Raw genomic sequence first — 23,537 nt, 5'->3', positions numbered from 1 at the left:
ACTCGGCTTCACACGAAGATAGAGCAACCGTTTCTTTCTTTTGAGAGCACCATGTGATAGGGCAATCGTTTAGGTAGAACATATCGCCTGTGGTACGTCTTCCATCATCAATGTCAACATTGTGACTACTGTCACTATACCCTGTTAACGTCCAGCCTGCTTTGCTTGACCGGGAGAAGTTGAGACCATATGCAAATGTGCCTTTCACATACCTTAGAACATGTTTTAAAGCCGCCCAATGAGAAGCTTTAGGTTCATGCATATACCTGCTTAATACTCCAATGGAATAGGATAAGTCTGGTCGAGTAAGTAACGCAAGCACCCTATGATCCTGCGGTAGTCCTTCTCATCCACGCTTGCTTCCTGATCCGCCTTGGAGAGCTTGAGACCAGCATCCATAGGATACTGTGTTGCATTGCAGTCAATCATGCTCGTTTCTTCAAGAACTTACTTTGCATAGCTCGCTTGCTTGATTGATATTCCACCATTGTGTTGAACGACTTCAATGCCTAGATAATAGGTTAAGAGACCAAGATCACTCATCTCGAATTTGTTCGACATATTGCCCTTGAACTCGTCTCCTGTGATCAACAAATCATCAACATATACCGCCACAAGCAAAACGTCTCCATCTATCATCAAACAATACATAGATGCTTCCTTTGTGCATCTAACAAACTTCAGATCCTCGAGGGTTTCATTAAGTTTCTCGTTCCATGCCCTCGGGGTTTGTTTCAAGCCATACAACGTCTCTTTAATTTGTAAACTTTCTCTTCACTTCCTTTGACTATATATCCCTCCGGTTGACATACATAAACATTTTCTTTTAGATCACCGTTCAGGAAGGCTGTCTTGACATCAAGATGATGCACTTGCCACCCTCTCGAAGCTGCTAGTGCTATGATGAGACGTACAATTTCTATTCGCGCCACAGGTGAGAAAACCTCTTCATAGTCTACACCGTGTCTTTGAATGTATCCCTTAGCTACCAACCTTGACTTATGTTTGTTTATAGTTCCATCAGGATTTCTTTTTATCTTGAAAATCCACTTCAAACCTATGGCTTTAGCTCCGGGAGGAAGGTCTACCAGTTCCCAAGTCTTGTTCTTCACTATAGATAGTATCTCATCGTCGCAAGCGTTCCTCCATATCTCTTCTTCACATGCTTCATCATAGTTGAATGACTCCTCATTCAACAGTAGTAACAGACGTTCTCCTTCGACTTCAGATAGGTATACATAGTCCTCTAAGTAGGATGGAGCCTTACTGACCCTAGTTGATCTTCGTAGTACAGGCTCTGCTTCTTGCTCTGTTTCGGATTCTGTCTCATGAGCGTTGTCATCACCTGATGTTGTTATAGGAGTTTGTTCTTCCTCTTTAGCTTCTTTGACACTCTCATCTACGTTTCCTTCATCATCTCGTATGCCATTGTTCCCATAATCACCGAAAGAAAGCTTGAATGATCCCGGAGCAAGAGCTGCTTCGCTTGTAGAGACACTCCAATTCCAACTCTTTTGCTCGTCGAACACCACGTTTCTACTTACAACTATCTTCCGGTTCATTGGATCGAATAATCTGTATGCTTTGCTCCTCGGTTTCGTTCCTAAATGTACTAGTATCCTTGATCTGTCGTCCAACTTTCTTAGATGTGGTGTATCCACCTTGGCATAACTGATACATCCAAACAATTTGAGATGCTCGACATTAGGCTTTCGACCTTTTAGAGCCTCATATGGGGTCTGAGACTCGAGAACTTTTGTTCCTACCCGGTTGATGATATAAGTGGCGGGTCTAACTCCTTCACCCCACAGCTCGTTAGGTACGCTCATGTGCTTGAGGATACTCCTTGTCATCTCATCAGCGTTCTGTTTCGTCGTTCTACCACTCCGTTTTGTTGTGGCGAATATAGAGCAGTTAGGTGTCTGTTTATTCCCGTCGTCTCGCAGAAGCTTCTGAACTCATTTGATGTGAACTCACCTCCCCTATCAGATCTAAAAGTTTTTATAGACTCTTTTGTTTCTCCTTCAACGGCGGTTTTGAAAACTTTAAATTTTTTCTAGAGCTTCACTCTTCTCTTTCAAAAGTATTGACCACATATACATTGAGTAGTCGTCAATTAGAACAAATATATATCGATTCTTTCCGGCGGTAGGAGGTGTGATGGGTCCACACAAGTCGCCGTGAATGAGTTCCAATGGCTGAGTTGCTCGATACACAGTGGAGTTAGGGAATGGAGCTCTGCCGTGCTTGCCAAGTAAACACGAATAGCACGTTTCATTGTCGACGTTTAGGCTTGGTAAGCCTATTACTAGTTGCTCTTTCATCGTCATTCGCATGGTATTTTCTCCAATATGACCCAACCGTGCATGCCATTTACTACTTTCGGATTGTGTCTCCACCTGAAGGCACTTAGCTTCCACGATGTTCATCAAAACTTTGTACAGTCTGTTTCTCGACCTCTTTGCTTGTACTATAAGTTTCCCTTGCTTGTCATGGAGAAAAAGGTATTCCTCTTTCATCCTCACTTCACAACCAGCCTCTGTAGCCTGTCCAAGACTAATGATACTGCTCTTCAACTCTGGTATGTAGTAGACATCAGCCAAGATCTTCTTATAACCGTTTTGACTTACAAATAGTATGGAGCCTTTGCCTTTGATGTCGATCCTTGAGTCATCTCCAAATCTCATTTTTCCTGTTTCCGAATAATCAATATTCTTAAAGTACTCATACCTCCCTGTCATGTGATTACTCACCCCATTGTCGAGATACCAAACTCTGTCACTATCCGAGCTAGCTTCAAATTCCTTGGGGTTTACGTTCTTCTCATTGAGGTAGACTACTTCGTGCATCAATAACCTATCTGCCTCTTGTGTATCATCTGTTATCTCCTTGAGTCTGTTTTCGTATGTCTCTTGAAGCTTCAAAAGTCTATCGGGGCAACTGGACGCGAAGTGTCCTTTCTTGTCACACCTAAAACACGTAATTCTTGATATGTCAAACTCTTGATAAGATCTTCCTCGTCCTCGTCCTCTTCCATATGAACGACCTCCTCGTCCTCTGTTTCTAAAGTCTCCATTGTACTCTCGATTCTCTGAGTTCGCATACATAAGCTTACTCTGTTCTTCATGACCATCCTCATCATCCTCTCCAACCCGCTCCTCATAAGCTTTTAATCTACCAATGATATCTTCAAAGCTTGTTACCTTGAGATCAAGTACTTGTTCGAGGGACGCCACAAAGTGTATGTACTTCTTTCTAGGAAGACTCTTGAGAAATTTCTTGACTAGTTTAGTTTCCTCAATGTTTTCCCCTAAAGACGCAGATTTCGAAGAAATCTCAGATAGCTTGCCAACGAAGTCATCGATTGTATCGGTTTCCTTCATCTTCAAGCGATCGAATTCTGCCATTAAGGTCTGTAAACGAGCTTCTCTAACTCTGTCTGCTCCTAGCTGCCGGGATTTAATGGTGTTACAAACCTGCTTCGCGGTATCTAACTCTCCGACCTGCAAGATAGGCGCCTCTGGAATGGATTAGAAGAGAAGAGTTGTGGCCATATCGTTCTTCTCGGGTTCGATCGTCTCACTTTCAACGGTTTCCCATACTTTATGAACCTTGAGAAGGACCTTCATGTGCATTGCCCAAACTGTATAGTTTGTTGCCGTCAGCGTCGGACACTTTATGGATGATGGCCCTTCTTTTGGTCTCGTCGATACGGTCGTGATGTCTCCCATCTTCGTTGAATATGATTTCAGATTTTGCTCTGATACCAATTAATGGTCTAACATGTTTGCTTAACTCACAAGATTATAGAATAACTTCTTTATTAGCTCAAGAAAATCTCTCAAAACTTAAGCTCTCACAATAATCTCTCTCACTTATAAGTTCATGTCACAACTCAACATCTTCTTATATTGAGATCTAAAACTCCTATACTTAATAGTAAAACCTCTTATCCTAATCCTAATACAAGTAGGATTAATATGACTTGAGTTTCAAACTGTCTTCAAGTTTATCTCTAACAACTCAATCAGTCCTCATTCTCTTAAGCACTCACACAACACAACCACAAAGTTTTTAGTCCTTTTGTTCCTCCTTTTACTTACCGTTTTAGGTCCCATATATATTATATTATACGACATGCATGACGTTGCTCGTGCAATTTGTAATTTATTTGTAAACACTTTTTCAGTATATTGAAGATGTTGCATGACAATTTACTTTTTGGTAATCTAGCTATCATTTTGCGACCGCTCGTGAGGTAGAAATATAATAGTTTGTATTTTCATCATTAGGATAGTACTAATAAACAAGACTAAAACATTCTACCAAACCATTCTAATGATAAACTATTACCTAAATTAGGTCCAAACTAGTTTTTTCTGCGGGCGGAATATCCATCACACTTATTTATTTGTGATGATTTTGCGATGTAATTAATTTATGCCCTATATTGATTAAAAACGTCCTAAACTTTGAGATACATTATATTAGAGATCAAAATTAAGAACATAATGAAGAGAACATATTGGCAAAACTTATGCCATGAGTTTGATTCTCCTTGGCCACATAACAGTGATATATTGAATTGTATCCGGATGTAAAACTTCGCATTATTAGTTTTTGGGCTTACAAAACTTTTGGGATCTTCACGGTTATGTGACTTTATATCAAAAGGTTACAGCCCATCTCAGCCTAACTTAAACCGCAAGCCAATCGAGTGTATTTGCCGGTATTGATTCACGGATCTCATATCGATGACCCATTCCACCAAAATCTGAAGTTCATTGACCATGGTCGATATTCAATGAATACAAATAGGCACCCGAAGTTATACTGATATTGATTATTCTCATGCATCTTATGCATTTACTGCCTCTATCCGTTTATCGTTTGCTTTGTTCTCCTCCTTTGTTCTTGATCGATGTGTCAACATCACAAAGGTAAATTCTACAAAACTAAAAATAGAACTATATCAGTAAAATTTTGGAACTATTCTCTGTGATTATCTATATGTTGTTTCTAGAGGCCTCCGATATACACTTTCCAACTATTATTCTCATTCTTCGTGTGTCCACATACTCTACCCAACCTTTTGATTCAGCCAGAAAATATTCATCACACTTTTATATGTAGTGTTTAATTACTATATACCTCTAGACGTCAGAAATGATTAGGTGTTGGGAACATTCAAGCCATCTTCAACGTTTTCTTAATTGATTTTGCAAAATTAATTAAGAAAAGTTAATTTAACTGTAATTAGCACACATACACACACATATATATATCTTATAGGGAGGGATCAATAGCTTTAGTGGTATTCTTATTGCGAAAGATATGCTCGAGTAGCCAATGAATGAGCGATCGGTATGTCACTTGCCGCTTAGAATGATCCTGTCAAGAAAATGATATCTCGGTCTAATTTTAGATACCTAACATTACTAGTATTGGTATTTATATTTTATTATATATCATTATATTTGGGTGTTTCGACCTCCCTACCAGTGGTCCTTGTAAGGTCCTTCATGCTCATATTAGCTCTTTATTTACTACTTATTCTGCTACTGTAGAATGGTTTAGACAGCTATCTGTATGGGTGATGTTGGAATTGAGGTTCATGATCTTAGCTGGTGATATACCGATGGGCTTAGTCTCATTTGGTTCTACCTTTGTGACCTTTAGTAGCATTTATATCGCCTTGGCGCGAGCGTCTGCAGTATGCAGTTCTCTTATGGGTTTCATTCCGGATGTTGGTGTTGTGTTTGTGTATCTCTCTTCTTGGTGGCAGGTAGAAGAGAAATTCATTGTCATCTTTATCCCGATGAATATGGATGTGGCGGGTTTTAATTTCCCGCTTGTCCCTCGTTTGAATCAGTCTTTTTTCCTAATATTTCTTCTTATATGGAGTAAATTGGATGAACAAGTTTCGTTGGTATTGCAAAGATTTTCCTCCCATCGAATGCTCTTCTCTGCGTATGGTGCAGTGTGTGTTGTCCTACGGGTTACACTAGATGCGGTCTTTAAAGAAGCTCATGATGTTGTTGTGGTACGATTTCATATGGCTACTTCTTGTGATTTGTATCGTCATTCTATTCCTTATGTTGTTGTTGTTGTTTGTTTGGCTGTTAATAGCTTTTTTGTATCCTCCTTTGTTGGAGTGTAAACACATTTAAAATTAATGCAAGTTTAGTTTGATCAAATAAAAAGACTACATGAAATTTGATTCCAATCTAGTGAATCACTCTATATCATGATCTAATTTTCTCCTTACTGGTAATTTAAAATTATATTTAATTAGGGCATCTTAGAATATTTTTTGTACTATTAGTGATTTAAGAATAACAATTAGCGTAGGCGTGTAGCCATTTTATGGGTTCACATATCATCATTTTTCTAATTCTATAATATTACAATTTAATTGGTCGGCGAAGGTAACTACAACATCTCAAATTCAGATCTCTAACGCGGAATAAGACGAGAATTTTACAATTACAATTGGATTGGTGCTTCAAAAACTAAATATTTTTGGTTATTTATGAAATTTATGTATACCTACGCCATTTTTATTCGAACTTACATGAAATACTAATTAGAGTTGCCATAAAACTAAATCAAAATACTTAAATTATTTTATATGGCAAGGGTAATAATATTACATTATAAATAAATAAATACACAACATAGTTATTATCAGTTCGTACTGTTATCATCATAATAAAACATAAAGGAAATATAATATGCCCAAAATTCTAAGAGAATGAGAAGAAAAAAAGTAAAAAATATAAAACAAAAACTGCCTAGAGATCATATGGTGAACTGAACTTGGAATTTTGGGGTGTCACTACCACTTGTGTACCAGAAATATACCAACTGAACTATTGACTAGAATTTGTATAAATTGTTTTTACTATCTTACCGGGTCATACCGGGACCAAGTGACCGCTATCTCTTTGGTGGATCAACCGATGCTTAGTTTTTATATGTCAAGAAACCAATTATTTGTTTCTTCTTAGGATTATACATTTACATGTGAATGATACTAGCTAGTTGAAGTTTACACTAATAATGATGACATATAGCTCAAGTGTATGATACTAGTTGCACTGTAAACTAGTTTAGCAATTAGCATGATGTTATTAGTACTAATAATGATGATCTATAGCTCGTCATATAAACTAATTAGCATGACGCATCACGTTGAGATTAGTTAAAGGTCAATTAAGCCCAGCTGCCCGAATTTTAAAAGTATTAAAAAACTATTACGCTAATGAATATTACATTTTTAGTAGCACATTGCAGCAAACGCGCTCAATTATGAGATGTTGTGTTCGTAGGTTAACAAAGAGAATATGATCTCTCTCCGAGTTGCAAATTCGAATAATAGGTACAAAGCAGAAACTTTTTATATATATATTTTATGTGTATTGTGTAAAAGACCATCTAACTTAGAACATAGGTTCGACAAATAAAACGTGTTATTTAATGTAAGAATACTAAGAAATAAGAATATAAAATATTCCATGTTTTTGGATAATGATAATATACTTAAGTGCCTAATTATACATGGGGAATAAACTCTGCCAACCTCTTTGACGTAATCCACCGATTAAATGTTTTTAAAACGAAATATATATCATTTGACGTAACAAATTGCTTTGCATGGCTTCTCAGTACATATAACTTTAGGTTTTGTCAAGTTATAATTAGTAAATGAATACATAAGCATGGAAACAAATCTATTCTTTTGATCATTCTTCTATAAACACACATGCCAAACCCTAAATAATCTACAAAATTAGTCTCCAAATAATTAAATTTATCTACGGCCAAGTCTTATTACACACTAAAAATAGGAGAGTAGACTTAGCTCATCAAAAAGACTAGTTCATTCTACAACTTCCTCACTTCAGCATAAATACCAAACATGTGAACCCATTGAGGTTTAGCTTTTCACTATATAGCACACAAGATGAATCTCAACGTCTCCTCCTTTTCTCTCCTCTCCCTAACCCTCTTACTCCTCTTCTCGCCCACCGTTACAGCCGATAACATCACACATGCGTTTGAGAAATACTCCAACTTCAGCACCATGAGTGACCTCTTCACCAAAACCAAGCTCACTACACTCATAAGCAAGTACCAAACCATAACCTTACTCGCTGTTAACAACAACAACATCAGCTCTATCACTAACAAATCCGCCATTGAGCTCAAGAACATCCTCATGACTCATGTCATTCTTGATTACTATGACGAGCTCAAGCTTAAGGGGATGAAGGAGAAGAGCATCATGCTCACTACCTTGTACCAAACAACCGGTTTGGGTGAAGAGATGAATGGTTTCCTCAACTGTACCAAATCCAAAGGAAGAGTTTACTTTGGATCCGGAGTAAAGGGCTCACCACTAAACGCTGAGTATGTTACCACGTTGTATCACAACCCTTTTAACCTTTCTATAATACAGATTAGCATGCCCATTGTGGCTCCTGGACTCAGCTTAGCAGTTCTCCCACCTCCACCACCACCCGTTCCTTTAGCTCCAGCTCCTGCTCCATCTACTATGAATGCTGCAATGGCTCCAAGTCCATCTCCCATGAGTGGTGCAACCCCTCCAGCTCCAGCTCCTGGACCAGGTGATGAAGACAATGCCTCGGATAGTAATGTTCCAAAACTTACACCTGAAACAGAGACACCAGAGGTTGATTCTCCAGCACCTACTCCAAGCGCTGATAATGAGAAGATTGAAGCTGCTGATAAGGCTGGGAAGACCTCTTCTGCTTGCAAGACACGTTTTAGCTTTGAAGTTGTTGTTCTCTTGATGGTATTTTTTGTTAGCTTTGCTTGGTTTTAAGTTGGAGTTAGATCATGTGGTCTGATGACAATAATGGTAGATGAGATTCAAAAACATTTATTCATTTTGTAGCTTTTTTTTTTACCAAGAAGAGAGACGACTGTGATCATGCAAATGTGGTATTTGTCCTGTTGAACTTGTTACACTGTTCTAATTCTAAGTGTGTTTAAAACATAGATTAACCAATGCCATTAATGTTAGAAAAACATGCCTGGTCACAACGAAAAACGCTTCTGCATCTGTTTGCTTCAAACAATGAGAGATGACTAAAACGAGCCCTTACAAATACGAGTAATTAATCTCACACTGTCGCACAAAGAAAAACAGATCAACCAAGCTAATCGTAAATTGTAAAACAACGAGACTGCACTTACAAAAGTGAACCTAACAGATCCAACATTGCTCTAGAAAGTCTTATACATAATCCTAACTGATTAGTGATTAAACTAAGGGCAAGAGCCTTCATTGGAGCAAATGGACGTTTCATCTCCTACATAAGTGATACACGGAAAACAAGATTCTCAACATACAGTTCAATAACATCAACGACACCAAAGCTTTTAGCTTCATTGTCGAGGAAAAGCCCTTATATATACATGTTTTTTACCAGTGCTCTTACCGCTCTTTGTCTTTTTTCTTCTTCTTTTTCTTGGTTGATTTCAACGGACGGTGGAGATTTCTAGTCAATCTTATTTTCTTTCATCTTGGAAAAAGGTAATTTGAATGTACCGTAAAGATTAACAAGGATTAAGAAAGATATTTGACCGTTCGATTGTCTGAAGGGAGCAGGAGCCATTAATAAAGAGAAATTCGAGACGCCTCGGTGTTTTACTTCTACAGGTTATGACTACTTGTCGTTCTGGATTTCCAAAGAGAAAGAAGCTCATTTGTTACCACCAAATGGTCCCAGTTTCTTACAACTTTTAATACTGACTTTGTTAAGTTTCACTTGCATATTAAAATACATAATTGAGTCCTAACAAAAGAAAGAAGGTACAAATACCAATATAAATATATCTTTTTTCCTTTCTGATTAACAATGTAACCAAAAAGCCAGCCTTAAAGTTTATTTTTTTGTAACTTTCTAATTCTTTTTTTTTTGTATAACTTTTATTGTTTTCATTCAAAAACTAAAACCACTAGATAATTTTTTATATCCTACCGTCTTTTTTAAAAGCTTTTATTAGTATTCTCAATCATATATATTCATAACTTTGCAAGCAAGTATAATAGATTATGTTCTTTAGGAATATCATAATTATAGATTAATCTCAATAATTTTGTATGTTTTATTTTTAAATAAATTTACAATTCATTTCATAGTCTTAGTAAATAAAACATGTTAAAAAGATATTAAAATTAAAATATGTCAAAAGAGAATGATATTTTTTTCCGATCCATTTGATAGTGGTTAGCGACCATAGTATATTTTACATGTTATAACTTATACTTATGTTTTCTGGATACTTTTGACTAATTAAATAGCGTATACAGTAGCAGTTTCATGATAAATTAATAAAATTATCATATAATACTTATATAAATTTTAAACGTATACTGTTATAATAAATATAAAATTGAACACCTAATATAATTAATAATAATATTGCGTTTATTTTTAATTGGTTGGTTTAAATATTTGGATTGAGAATTAAAAGATATTTTATTCGGAGACCCAAAAAATTTCAATTTAGATCGGGTTCAGTTCTCTAGATACCAAAGTGTTAAACCTTTTCGGATATTCAACAAGTTTCGGTTCATATCTAGTACTATTTTTTAAGATCATATTCGGATTCGAGTCTTTTGCCCATCAATAACCAAGATGGCTTTTTCATGTGCTAAAGAGAGAGAGAGAGATATTTGAAATCCTTAAAACAGGTGAAAGGTATAATACTTGTTTAAAGCTTGATTTAGATATAAAATACAATAAAATCCAATGTTACTGAAATCTAACAAAATCAAATGGATATTGAATAACAAGTGATTTCAATTCATTTCAAATTACATATCTATCAAATGTTTTATCTAATAACACTGAATTTTAATTCACTTGGCGTGGAACAATGAATTCACTTGTCAGTGTGATGACTCCTTTTGGTTTTGCGACGACCATGGTGATGAGGGTGTGTAACAGGTTTCTTTGTGTTTGTGCTGCAATAAACAACAATGTGAAATATTACAATGATTTCTAGATCAACTATACATTAAAAATTTAGTGAGTTAATTAGGAGACTCACCAGAAAAGGGAAGAGAGCACTCTGTATGCAAAGAAGATGGGTAACGCCAACAACGCAGAAGCCTGAAGTGAAAAGATTTTGAGTTATTAAGAGAGGAGACAGATTAAAAACTCAAAAATACTTTCTAGAAGAAAGTGAAAAGACAAATACCGCAAACCAAACAAACTCATTGGTAGCAAAAGCCTCCGTGAGCTCATGGCTCTTTAGTCTTTGTTCAACATGAGCTTGGACCTTCGCAGATAACATGAGAATTTTAGCTTTTAAAATCAAGAAAACTCATTGATTCATCCAGAAAGTGACAATAACTTGATTCATACCTGATTGTGATAAGTCGTGGCCGATTCAAGGAACTCTGTATAAACGATAATCACCTTGGTTGTGTAAGGTTTCATGGCAACCTTGACATTATCAACATGTGGTTTCGTGGCCGTTGCCACTTGGTCAAAATATGGCTTGCTGAACTTTTTAGCTTCCTGGAAAAAGGGTAAACACGCTATAAGTTTACAATCGTAAAACACAAGCTCAAAAATAGAAACTGATAAAGACACTATACCTGATAATAAGGGTCTACAATTTCTTGAACCGTGACAATGTGAGGAGAAACAGCACTCTTGGATGCATGGTAAGCCTCTTTTGCTTTGATTGATAGTGTTCGGACGTGTGGCTCAACATGTGTAGCGACAGTTCCCTTGATGGCTGGAATATATTTCTGCAAGAAGTGCATCATAAACACACAGAACATAAAAGCCACTCATAAATCTAGAGACTTGTGACAATAATAAACTAATATGCCAGAGAAAATTACTGCAAAATAAATTGCCAATAAGAAGCTTACAGTTTTAGCGTTTTTCACATGTGGTTCAGCCCACTTCACAGCTTGAGTCTTTGCTTCCGTCACCTAGTAGATAATAAGTAAACTTCATTAGTCAGAAGCTCCTATGCTGTTTATAACTCAAATCTAAAGAAGCACACCTTCAGAATGACTGTATCCACAGCAGGTTTCCCGTGGGCCTCCCAATGTGTCTCCGTATAAGCCTATGAGTACATTAAATGCTCAACTTAATTGGGGAAAAAAACCGCCATGTAACAAAAGAGTAGAAAAGACAAGCAAAAACCTTACCTGAATACTAATACAGTGAACGGCAAGCCAAGGGGGAAGCCATGAACCATGAGCCTGACCAAACACACAAATGATGTTAAATTTTTATGTTCAATTCTGACTTCCAGGCTCTACTAATATCCCAAACAATGAAAAAACCGTGTCAAACCATTACCTCCAGGAGTTCATTAGTTTTTGAGGATGCTTCATGCTTTGTCCTCAATATTTCTTCCTGAAATTTAAATTAAGGACAAAAGCAAAACGTGAGGCAGAAACCAAAACGGTAGGGAGTTTAGTCGAGTAAGAGAGTACTCTATATATACCTCAGCTATCTTAATAGCACGTTCAAGTTTGCCTATTTCCTTCATCTGCTCTTCATTTGTCTTCTCAAGCTGCAAGACATCACATACTAAAAATTAAACATCTTCAGGATATTACTACTTAAACAACCAGCTCAGTCTAAAGTACATATCCATACAAGCACATAGCTGTCCTTTAGTGATCTAGTATAGCTGAGAATGGAAGCTTTCAGGGAAAGAAGATAACATAAATGAGGAGGCTAGATCATGAAGATACATGACCTCAGCCTAAACAAAGTCTTAGCTAGAGCTGAAATAAAGAACGTAAAACAAGCATTCTGTGGAAGTTTAGTTCGGAAACAAGGGAAAGAAGACATACTTTGTCTAGGCTCGAGTTTAGTTCGGTTAGTTTTTTCTCAGCCTCTTTAGTCCGAGCTTCTGTGGAAGTTTTCTCCTTGTTCTTTTGCTCCAAGAAGTTCCTGAGTACCTCCACCTGAATAACAGAAGTAGCATCACAAAATTTAAATCTAGCCATATAAACAGATTTGATTTTCACGAACTTAAAAAGTCTCACCTGCTTCTCTAACTCAACAACTCGTGCTTGAACCTTCCCCAACCGTTTAGCAGAATCTGATGATCCCTAAAATGTGTTAAAAAAATTCAAAACATTTACCACAAGTGCCAAACGAGAAGATGATTCAAAAACAATAGAAAGATCCATACTTGTAGTGATGAGACTCCAGTCTGCAAGGAAGCAATCTTGTCTTCTTTTTCTTTGAGCAGCTTCTCCTTCTCTGCTACCAACTCGTCTTTGCCCTTAACCTCGCGAGCTTTCTCATCGATTTGAGACTCTTCACAAATCACAACAAACAAAAACATAAAAATTAACATCAACCAATTCAACAAAGCTCCTCTCCGAGATTTGGATTTTCACAAATGCCACAAACTCATAGCAACATATCAACAAGCTAAAACAATAACTCTATCAGCTAACATGTGAACTCTACAGAATGTCATAATATACTAATTCAAGTTACAAAAATCAAAACTTGCTATAATTCAATTGGAGGGAAGAGTCTGAAGAATGCAACTCGTTAACTAACCTAGTGCATGGATCTTGGCGTTAAGCTGATCCAGCTGGATCTTAGAGGAGCCGTCGGATCCGGCGGCGTCAAAAGTCTCCGGCTCGTCATCGGAGAAGACAGTGGTGGTGAAAACAAAGGCAAGAAGTAACAAAGCCACGAGCTTGGCGGCTGCCATGTCTAAGATTCACCACTAAACCTCGCGAACGATCAACAAAAGGGACGGAGACTCCAACAAAACAAAGAGAAACGTTTCCACGATCTCTCTCTCTCTGTTATATATCCTTCGTTTTTTGACAATGGACCGTAGAATATATTTTTCACCGAACACCTTGCGAAGAGGGACAGAGACGAGGGAAGAAGGTTTGTGTGTTGTTGACATCGTGGGGATGTCGTGACCGACACGTGGTATCACCAGATCTACTTTGTGTTTTTTTTTTTACATTAATGACGTGTCGAGATTCCAAATGGCTAAACCTTTATTTTCCTAATAAATATAGAGAAAAAAACAAAAATATCACTAAATCAAGTTTTTGTTCCCAAACTAGCAAAGTCACAAAAATAGCACTTAATGTTTTATCACAAGTCACAAACTTAGGGTTTAGAGTTAAAGGGTGGGGTTTAGGATTTAAGATTTAGGATTTAGGGTTTAGGGTTTAGGGTTTAGAGTTTAGGGTTTAGGGTTTGGAGCTTAAAGTTTAGGGTTTAGGGTTTAGGGTTTGGAGCTTAGGATTTAGGGTTTAGGGTTTAGGGTTTAGAGTTTAGGGTTTAGAGTTTGGAGCTTAAAGTTTAGGGTTTAGGGTTTAGGGTTTGGAGCTTAAAGTTTAGGGTTTAGGGTTTAGGGTTTGGAGCTTAAAGTTTAGGGTTTAGGGTTTAGGGTTTGGAGCTTAAAGTTTAGGGTTTAGGGTTTAGGGTTTGGAGCTTAAAGTTTAGGGTTTAGGGTTTAGGGTTTGGAGCTTAGGATTTAGGGTTTAGGGTTTAGGGTTTAGAGTTTAGGGTTTAGAGTTGAGAAATGAGGTTTTGGGGATAAGATTTCAAATTTTGAAAAATAAATAAATTAAAATTTTCAAAAGATAAAATGCTATTTTGGTCATTTTAGTTTTTGAGTGCTATTTTTGTGATATAAACTTAGAAATGTGCTATTTTGGAGATTTGCCCATAAATATAGGTAAATTTGAGTAGATTTATTTTTAAATACTATTGCGAAAACAAATATGAAAATAAGTTGAGCATGATCTTTTTTTGAACAACAGTTGAACATGATCTTAACATAAAAAACAAGCATATGCTCAGCCATAAATCAACATTGAATAACATATTATCCCTATTGATTCTTAACATGCTAGTCACTTTGTCATTGTTACTCTATTTGCAGAACATACATGATAATTATCTAATTATCAGATATTTGACTTATAGTTATAACTTTTGTATTCTCATGGAAAATGTTCAATCTTTGACCTTTTGAGGTTACAAATTTAGAGGCAAACAGAGTCATACCAATCACATACTTGAATAGGCAAACATGCCACTCCGTGGACAAATTTAACTGTAATACTGTGTGTACCAAGCAACTCTTTGACAATGGATGGCCACATATAAGCTACGTCGTTCAGCCAAATGTTTATTTTTATCTATTTTGTGGATTAATTGACATTATTTTATTAGTTTCTAATTAGCCATAGTATGTTACCATGACTGGTTATGTTGGCCACGTTAGTATCTAGTGACCACCTTTGGCTATTCAAATCTAAGGCACATCAATAACCACATAATTTTCCATTGCTAAAACTGTAATTTTTTGTTGTGAGAAACATCTTTTCTTGAACTGAACTGATCCAACTTATAATTAAATTTTTTTTAAAAAAGAACAAAAAAAAGTTCATTAACAAACATTTTTAGTTTCATCTGAACATGCATGGGCTTCCACAACTCGGTAAGAGCTGATTAAAAAGAAAAAAAAATCTATGATATTATGTAGTTTTAGAGCATTTTTATCCCTGGAAAAAGAAGGGTCTAAGCAAAAAGTACATGGGTCCACAAAATAACAAAAACCGTACGTCCAAGTCGCCAAATAATAGACGTTTTCGGTGGGTTTTTTCAACTGTTTGCGGGCTTCACTAACATGTGGCGGCTCGCGATTGGTTCTTTTTTAATTTTTTTTTAATCAGACAAAAATAAAATAAAATAAAAATAAGAAACACATTAAGGGTTTGTGCAGCATGATTATTGGAGTTCTTAGGGTGGGGTTCTTAGCGGAATATAATAACCGTCTTTTAACTTTTAACTAAAAAAGCTAAGAACCGATTCTTAAATAAAAGTTTTAAGATGAGTTTTAATCATTATGGTTTCATGCTATATGCAGAAAAAACTGTTGTATATTAAGCCTTTAAAAAAAATGTTGTATATTGTGAGGATATATATAGGGTCGATCAACTCAATTGCTTCAGCTTTCGAAGCTATTTCCTTCCGATGGATCTCCCGGATAAACGATGTTGTAGCAGATAATTTAGCTAAACAAGTCTTGGCAGATGAAACTGCATTTATCGTACCACCAAACATTGCTTGATCGAATTAATTAAAAGTTTGTGTTTTAAAAAAATATATATAGGGTCGATCGCGACGACTGGTTCCGACACATGACAACTAACTCAGAGTGATACTAATGCACGGAATCAATATGTACACTTCACATTTTCTTGCTAGACGTATGTCACATGAATTATAACAGAAAGTAACGCACAAATATAACATAATCATACGCGTATACATTATAAAGTTACCCACATGGAAATGCCAATAATAACGCTCACATCTCAACAAACCAAAGCGTGACACAACAAACATACTCCAATACAATAATATATCTTAATGTTCTCTTGATGTAACTCATACTCTTTCGTCATCTAACGCTCCATAAGCCCTAATCAAATACTATATGACCATGATTAATACATTACTCTACGCATAATATATACTTAGAAATTCACTTGAACAAAAAGAACTTAAAACGAAAACTAAACTAATCTTCGAAATCTGCAACTGTGTCATGTTTTATTGAATAATCGATCACTTATTCACCATCACTTGCTCGACCAACTCAAACTCGGTACTACGCAATTCCACAACTAGTTTTTCCATCGATTTTTTTCCTTTGTTTACCAAAGAAGAAAAAATCGAGGTTATAAAGAAGAGGAACCATCATGACCGAGCACAAGAACACAAGCACCGGTCCAAATATCCAAAGCATCAAAGGCAACGCCGCATAGAACAACCTATTCCCCACCGTGTTCAAAACAAACCCTCTCTCCAGCAACTCCGCCACGTACTCCTCCGGCGTTACCATCATCTCCTCATCCAAGTCCTCTTGAGGAAAAGGAGTGTTGATGAGGATGTTGACTTGGTTGATGAACCGGATCGAGAGAGAGTGAGAGAAGAAGGAGAAGAGGAAGATGGTGAGGATTGTGACATACTTGAGAGCCACCATGAACTCTCCGTGAGCTCCGTAAACGGCGTCGTTTAGAGGCTTCTTCACTGCGTATGTGCTGCTTATAACCGCAGCTAGACCCGCGCAGAGAAGGATCGACGTTGTTGCCATTAAAGTTGATCCCATTATGCAGTTTCTTAGCGTTTGAACGACCAAGATGTTCTTCTTCTCGTTGTCCTAGTTTATTCAAAATACATGTATAGTTACATATATGTGTATGGGTACGTAGATGTATACATGTTTAAAGATTACCTTGATGATGGAAGCCACCCAGAAACGGCGAGCTCTAGCGTTGGTACCGATGATGGTGGTGAGAGGCTGTGTACGTAACTTGTACCACAAGTAAACATGGTAAGCAGCATATACCATTAGCCCTGGCGGCACCAAGATCACATCTAAATAACACTCTCTCCACTCCATTACTGGTTCAAGACTTATCAAAGCTCGAAATCTTTTTGGTAGGTTTTATAACGCCTCTTTTATGTATGACTTGTTCGACGATTTGTAGAAGAAAAATACCCTATTTATAAGAAAAGTTGATAAATACAAAAAAAATTATTGCACTGAAAACTTGAAGCACGAGGGAAATGAAGAAGAGGGATGACGTTGATAGTTTGTCCTTTTGTTCGCCATTGTTGGTTTCTAAAGTTATCTGATCTCTCTTCTTCTTCTTTTTTATTTTGTTAATAAGTGATTTCTAGTTGGAGCCCATCATACTTTTATAAATCTTGCACGCTTTTGATTTCTATCTTCGATCATTTATTTTTAGTCGTAATTTTGAATAATTAAGGCCTATATTAATCACGTATATGTAGTCAAGTAAGGTAACGATAAAAATCACACTACAACTGTTTGTTTTAATATAAGAACATTTTATTATGTCTCTAACATTGTTGATTATTTCACTCTCTAGCTAGCTATATATATTCTAAACTTCTAATTTAAATATATACGTTGTTTGTGTTGAAATTTCAGAGAGTAGAGATATGATGTATGTATGTATACATTACTACATGCACTGCACGACACGTGCAACTGTTATCTAAATTAAAGCTTTGAAATTTATTCTAAGTCGCATTTACTTTCCTAATATCTGCTGACTCCGACATATACTGTTGTTTTATCTCAATGCTTCTTCTTTGGATAAAGTTAATTTATTCTAAGTCGCATTTACTTTCCTAATATCTGCTGACTCCGACATATACTGTTGTTTTATCTCAATGCTTCTTCTTTGGATAAAGTTAATTTATTCTAAGTCGCATTTACTTTCCTAATATTTGCTGACTCCGACATATACTGTTGTTTTATCTCAATGCTTCTTCTTTGGATAAAGTTTTCGCAATGTTTATTTTTCTGAAAAAATGATTGCTGACTACTAAACGAAATAATTGACATGTGAATCACATGGCTAATCATGCAAACTAAATAAATACTCTCTCTGTTCCTGAAAATAAGATTTTCTAGAGTATGCACGCTTATTAAGAATTTAATAAATGTTTATAATTTAATTTATTTTTTATTTTCTTATACGCTTTCCAATAACTTTTCACCAATAAAATTTAATCAATTCAAATATTCTCAATTAATGTTCCTCAAAAATATAAAAAAGTACCTTAACAATATAGAAAATCTATCTTTGTGGAACAAGAAAAAAATCTAAAACATCTTACTTTCAGGAACGGAGGTAGTATATACTTAACTATATGAAGTATATATTATGCATGATAATATCTCTCAACTTTATGATGTTATGTAGTTAATGTCACGAGTTTAATTTCATTCATCCAAAAAATGATGTGTATGTCGGAGACCATTTAAATCTTTCGTTTCATTAATTGAAATGTTACGTACCTTACGGTAATTTACATAAATTAAATTATGATCCGTGTTTTAAAAGCGTAAAAATATTTAACAAAATCTAATTTAAAAAATCAATATGTTCTATAAATTTTGATAAGTAGTATTTTAACATTTTTATTTAGTGTATTTGAAAACAATATAATTATATTATTTTTATTTTTATTAAATATAAAAATTATATAAGATATTATTTAATTCTTTTAATCTGTTTTGGTATGAACTTTTAATAAAATTTCTGTAATTCGTTAGATTAACTGTGTGATATATACTTATTTGATAAAAAAATTATTATAAAACTTCTTTGATGTCAATTTATTGACTCTAATATTTTATTTGTTTAATATAAAATTATTAAGTTAATGAATTATTTTATATATTATTTCATAAACAAAAATTCCATTCATTTAAACTTAGTAAAACATTCACATTAGATTCCTATTCTTTGATTATTTTATTCTTAAAAGTATATAATTTATAATTATATACGCAAGATTATGTTTGGTTTAAGTTGACATCACATAAGTTTTAAGAAAATAAAATGTTAAATTTAATAAATTGATAGAAAATAAGTTTCATAATTAAAAATTTATCAAAGAAGTATATATCACGCAATTAATCAAACGAAATACAATTTTTTTATTAAAAGTTCATAACAAAAAGATTATTATAATTAAAAAAACAAAACAGATTAATAAATATAAAATTAATAAAATTATATAGTTTTAAAATACATTAAAATAAAAATATTAAAACACAAAAATAAAAATGTTAAAACATTACTTACTAAAAGTACATAGCAAAACAGATTAATATAAATAAAAATAATACAATTATATAGTTTTTAAACACAAAAATAAAAATGTTAAAACACTACTTATAAAAAAAATATTAAAAATATTGATTTTGTAAATTAGATTTTGTTAAAAATATTTTTACGTTTTAAAAATATGGGTCAAAATCTAATTGTAATTAAATTATAGTCGGGTCGATCATATTTTAATTGTTGAAACAAGATATTTAAATGATCTCTAACATCGCATCAGGTTTTGAATGAATGAATTAAATTCGGAATGTTAACTACATAACATCATAAAGTTGAAGAATGTTGTCATGCATAACATATAATTCGTGTGATTATATATATATTAGTTTAGTTTGCATGGTTAGCCATATGATGGTCAATACTTCATGTATCCCGCAATCATTTTTCTTTTTTTTTTCTTTTTTTTGCTAAAAAGTTTCCACAAAGTTTCATCGGGTTAGGAAGTAAAAAATAATCGATTAAAAAATGCTGTAAAGTAACAATGATTTAGTATTTGAAGGATTATTCTGGAATTATAATCAAAATCCAAAATTTCTTATAGCTATTTCAATCCTTGTTATTTCTCACACTGATTGATGTCACCGAAAACCATAATTTTCCTTCTATCCTTACAAATAAATATTTTCAAACACGAAACCAGACCATTGGTATCTATTTATCTACGAATAACATCAAGTTTCTTCAATTTATGAGATACTACTAAAAAGTTAAACAATAAAAAAACTCGAACATAGCGCAATAACTTATACATAATGATTTAGCAAAAATAAAATGAGTGAAATCTGACGAGGACCATATCATACGAGACAGGAGAGGACATGAGGCCGACCTTTAACCATTTCAATCCTTTGTCATTACTTATTTATTAGGTTTTTGTGTGTTCATTTCACCCACTCCACTTATCTTCCAAAACGTTGGAGTCCTAGCTATTACTTTCAGAATTCTTCTCATAAACTTTTTTTACTTCTACTTTAACATAAACCCTCAATTATTACATTTTACCAAATAAATCTTGTTTTCATTAATTAGGCAAAATGTACAACTGGGAGTTTATATACACGTTGTAAGATAGTCTTAAACCAGAGGCTGAACCAAATACTTTATACTAGTTTATAGTATATCAATTTAGATGTTATATACAACCTGATCATGTACAGAACAATACAATCAACAACTATTTACAAATTACAACCAATAAGCATGAAAAACACATGATATAAGTTAGCTATATCTATAACCTTTTTTATTTAGTATGTTTACTGTATACAAAGTTACTTATGTTTCAAAAAAAAAAAACACAAATTTACTTCTTCTTCTTTTTTGTTCAACAAAATTACATATTTTTAAGATCATATGAAATAACGCGGTTTGTTTCAGACAATAAAAAATAACAGCTTCATCAATTTGAATCGATGGCTCAGTTTCTATTTTACCATCAATGCATGAGTCTATCATTCTAATTCTATTGCAAAGTAAATATATGCTTTAGAAGAATAACTACTTTGAATCTTTCCTTGCTAATATTTGAGGAATCAAATACAAAACGATCGATAATAAAGTAAAATAGATATATCGACAAGAATTGCTTAACAGAGTCAAACTTTGGTCGCGACGTTCTTAGACGGGAAGTGTGGCTTGGTTCGTATTTTGAGTTCATTTATTAGTTACTACTAAAAGGAACTTTGAATCAAATACATAACTCGAGACTTTTTAGTGCTCCTTTATATTCTTATTAGTTACTACTAAAAGGAACTTCAAAAAGCTGAATCAATCATCGAGCAATATATTGAATTCATTAATAAATGTATACAGTTTATACATCACATAATAAATAAAATAATCAAGAGACTGTTATTAACTTATTATGGTAAATTTGAACATATAAATACACTCAATTTCAAATTCAGTAGTAGAACCATCATATATATATATAAGGATGGATAGCCATCGTATAGCAGATCAATAAGTAAAAAACAATAGTATAGCTAGTTTTCAAACCATTTCAATTAATTGAAAGTTGAAAACAAAGCAGGATGGAAATGTTAAAGAAAATTTAAATTGTATATACGTAAATTCGCATATATATATATATATATATATATATATATATATATATATATATATATATATATATATATATATATATATATATATATATATATATATATATATATATATATACATGCATGTACGTAGTATATTTTTGTGTATTAAGCAACTCATATATGTTTAGAACACACGAGTTATAGAACATGTCTATAATTTTCACTATGAAGCATAAGAATAACTTATATCAAGACGCATCAGATTTGAAGATGTGCGGAATAAAATCGTGAAGATATGTTAACGAAAAGTTATGTGGCTGTTTGCATTTTAAAATACTTCACCAGACAAATTATTATGCTGCCTCGTCCCACAAGGGATGTGCTCCTAAATATCTTTTTATCTCGGCAGATTCATTGGTTTACATGTATATATACATTCCAAAACTAAAAGAAAACAAAATATAATTTCCAAAATCTTATAGACTCGATTGGTGATCTGACAAATAACAAAAACCTTCTTGGGTAGAGAGTATGAATCATAACTAGCTTTGAAATCAAGAGAGAATTTGCTAAATCCGTATTAGCTTATGTCTATGACATGGATTCCATAGTGACGACAAAATATCATTGGTTCAATGTATTTTTTTCTATAGAAAAAACACAGCAGTAATATCAATTTGCTAGAGCTTAATTACACCGAAATTATTGGCTTTTCTGAGTGGTTTCTTTCTCTTTGATGGCTGTGAACTATATTTTGGTTTATTTTAATACAAGACAGCTCTAAACATAGCATATATTCAAAGCAAAATTAATTAGAACCTTTAATTTCTTTTTTGTATGTCGACCCTTAATTAATGATCAATATCAACTCTTCCATTCCATGAAACACTACATTAGCTACTAATTTTATTTGTATGTCGCTTGGAGATCGACTTAATGATAATGTATATCGTGACTTTCAATGTCAGTGTTGTTTAGCTTAGTCATTCGCCATAGATCCGACATCATCTTCAGGCGTTGATGTTCGAATCATGTTTCCCACATGTGGAATAAACTCTCATTCGTGGAACCCATTTTTTAGAAATGTCTCTGTTGAGCTGGTAACAAAAAAAAAAAATCTGCTTGAGTAAAGCTTTCTTGGGCAATATTATTTTTTTTATAAAAATACACTGATTATTTTTTATACATATCATAAGATATAACATAGAACAAAAGACATACCATGAACGTCGTTGAGCCATTTTTTGGAAAACGTATGCGTGGCTAAAGAAACAATACCAAAAAACTAACAAAAATGTGAAGTATCAACGCAAGTTTATTGAATCTGTACAGAGCTAGATCTGAGATTTAAAAGATCATAAACATTTTAAAATTATTTTAAATAATTTGATATCCATGCGACATATGTATAATAGTGTTTAAAATTTGGAAAGTCAAGACGTATTCTCATCCGACTATGCCCATAACTGGTCATATCTGTATGTAACGATTTTTAATTAAAAAAAAATCGCTCTACAGAACAAAGTCTTCATCTTTTGAATCACAAAACACCAAAATCAAACAATAGAAAGATCATGAAACATCAATAATGTACTATATTTAGAAACTTCCGTCACATGCAAGGACAGACGACGTCACTAGAGCATGATTATTGCGAGTTCTTAAGATGGAGTTCTTACCAGAATATAAGAACCCGTCTCTTAACTTTTAACTAAAAAAGCCGAAGAACCGTTCTTAAATAAGACTTTTAAGAACCG

The 23,537-nt window shown here is 34.1% G+C and overlaps 3 protein-coding genes across 3 annotated transcripts; 1 reads left to right on the top strand and 2 right to left on the bottom strand.

The window, feature by feature from the left end:
* Positions 1-7,958: 7,958 nt before the first annotated feature.
* LOC106304978 (fasciclin-like arabinogalactan protein 5) lies at positions 7,959-8,915 on the top strand. Its single transcript, XM_013741357.1, has one exon. It carries the CDS (start codon positions 7,967-7,969, stop codon positions 8,846-8,848), a length of 882 nt encoding a protein of 293 aa, XP_013596811.1. The 5' UTR covers positions 7,959-7,966; the 3' UTR covers positions 8,849-8,915.
* Positions 8,916-10,739: 1,824 nt separating this feature from the next.
* On the bottom strand, positions 10,740-13,906 carry LOC106303892. Its single transcript, XM_013740242.1, has 14 exons — positions 13,587-13,906; positions 13,207-13,334; positions 13,058-13,123; positions 12,863-12,976; positions 12,508-12,576; positions 12,360-12,416; positions 12,206-12,259; positions 12,058-12,120; positions 11,921-11,983; positions 11,639-11,794; positions 11,403-11,558; positions 11,236-11,316; positions 11,086-11,147; positions 10,740-10,999 (listed from the first exon to the last, which is right to left on the bottom strand). The coding sequence occupies exons 1-14, from the start codon at positions 13,741-13,743 to the stop codon at positions 10,918-10,920; spliced, it is 1,308 nt and encodes a 435-aa protein (XP_013595696.1). The 5' UTR covers positions 13,744-13,906; the 3' UTR covers positions 10,740-10,917.
* A 2,426-nt stretch (positions 13,907-16,332) lies between these two features.
* Positions 16,333-17,561, bottom strand: LOC106304677. The gene is made up of 2 exons (XM_013741074.1): positions 17,305-17,561; positions 16,333-17,229 (listed from the first exon to the last, which is right to left on the bottom strand). Exons 1-2 carry the CDS (start codon positions 17,470-17,472, stop codon positions 16,678-16,680), a joined length of 720 nt encoding a protein of 239 aa, XP_013596528.1. The 5' UTR covers positions 17,473-17,561; the 3' UTR covers positions 16,333-16,677.
* Between the last annotated feature and the right edge of the window lie 5,976 nt (positions 17,562-23,537).

The sequence above is a fragment of the Brassica oleracea genome, chromosome C7 (assembly GCF_000695525.1).
Source record: "Brassica oleracea var. oleracea cultivar TO1000 chromosome C7, BOL, whole genome shotgun sequence".
Lineage (NCBI taxonomy): Eukaryota > Viridiplantae > Streptophyta > Magnoliopsida > Brassicales > Brassicaceae > Brassica > Brassica oleracea.
The sequence above is the reverse complement of the archived record's forward strand: the minus strand, read 5'-3'. Positions and strand labels throughout refer to the sequence as shown.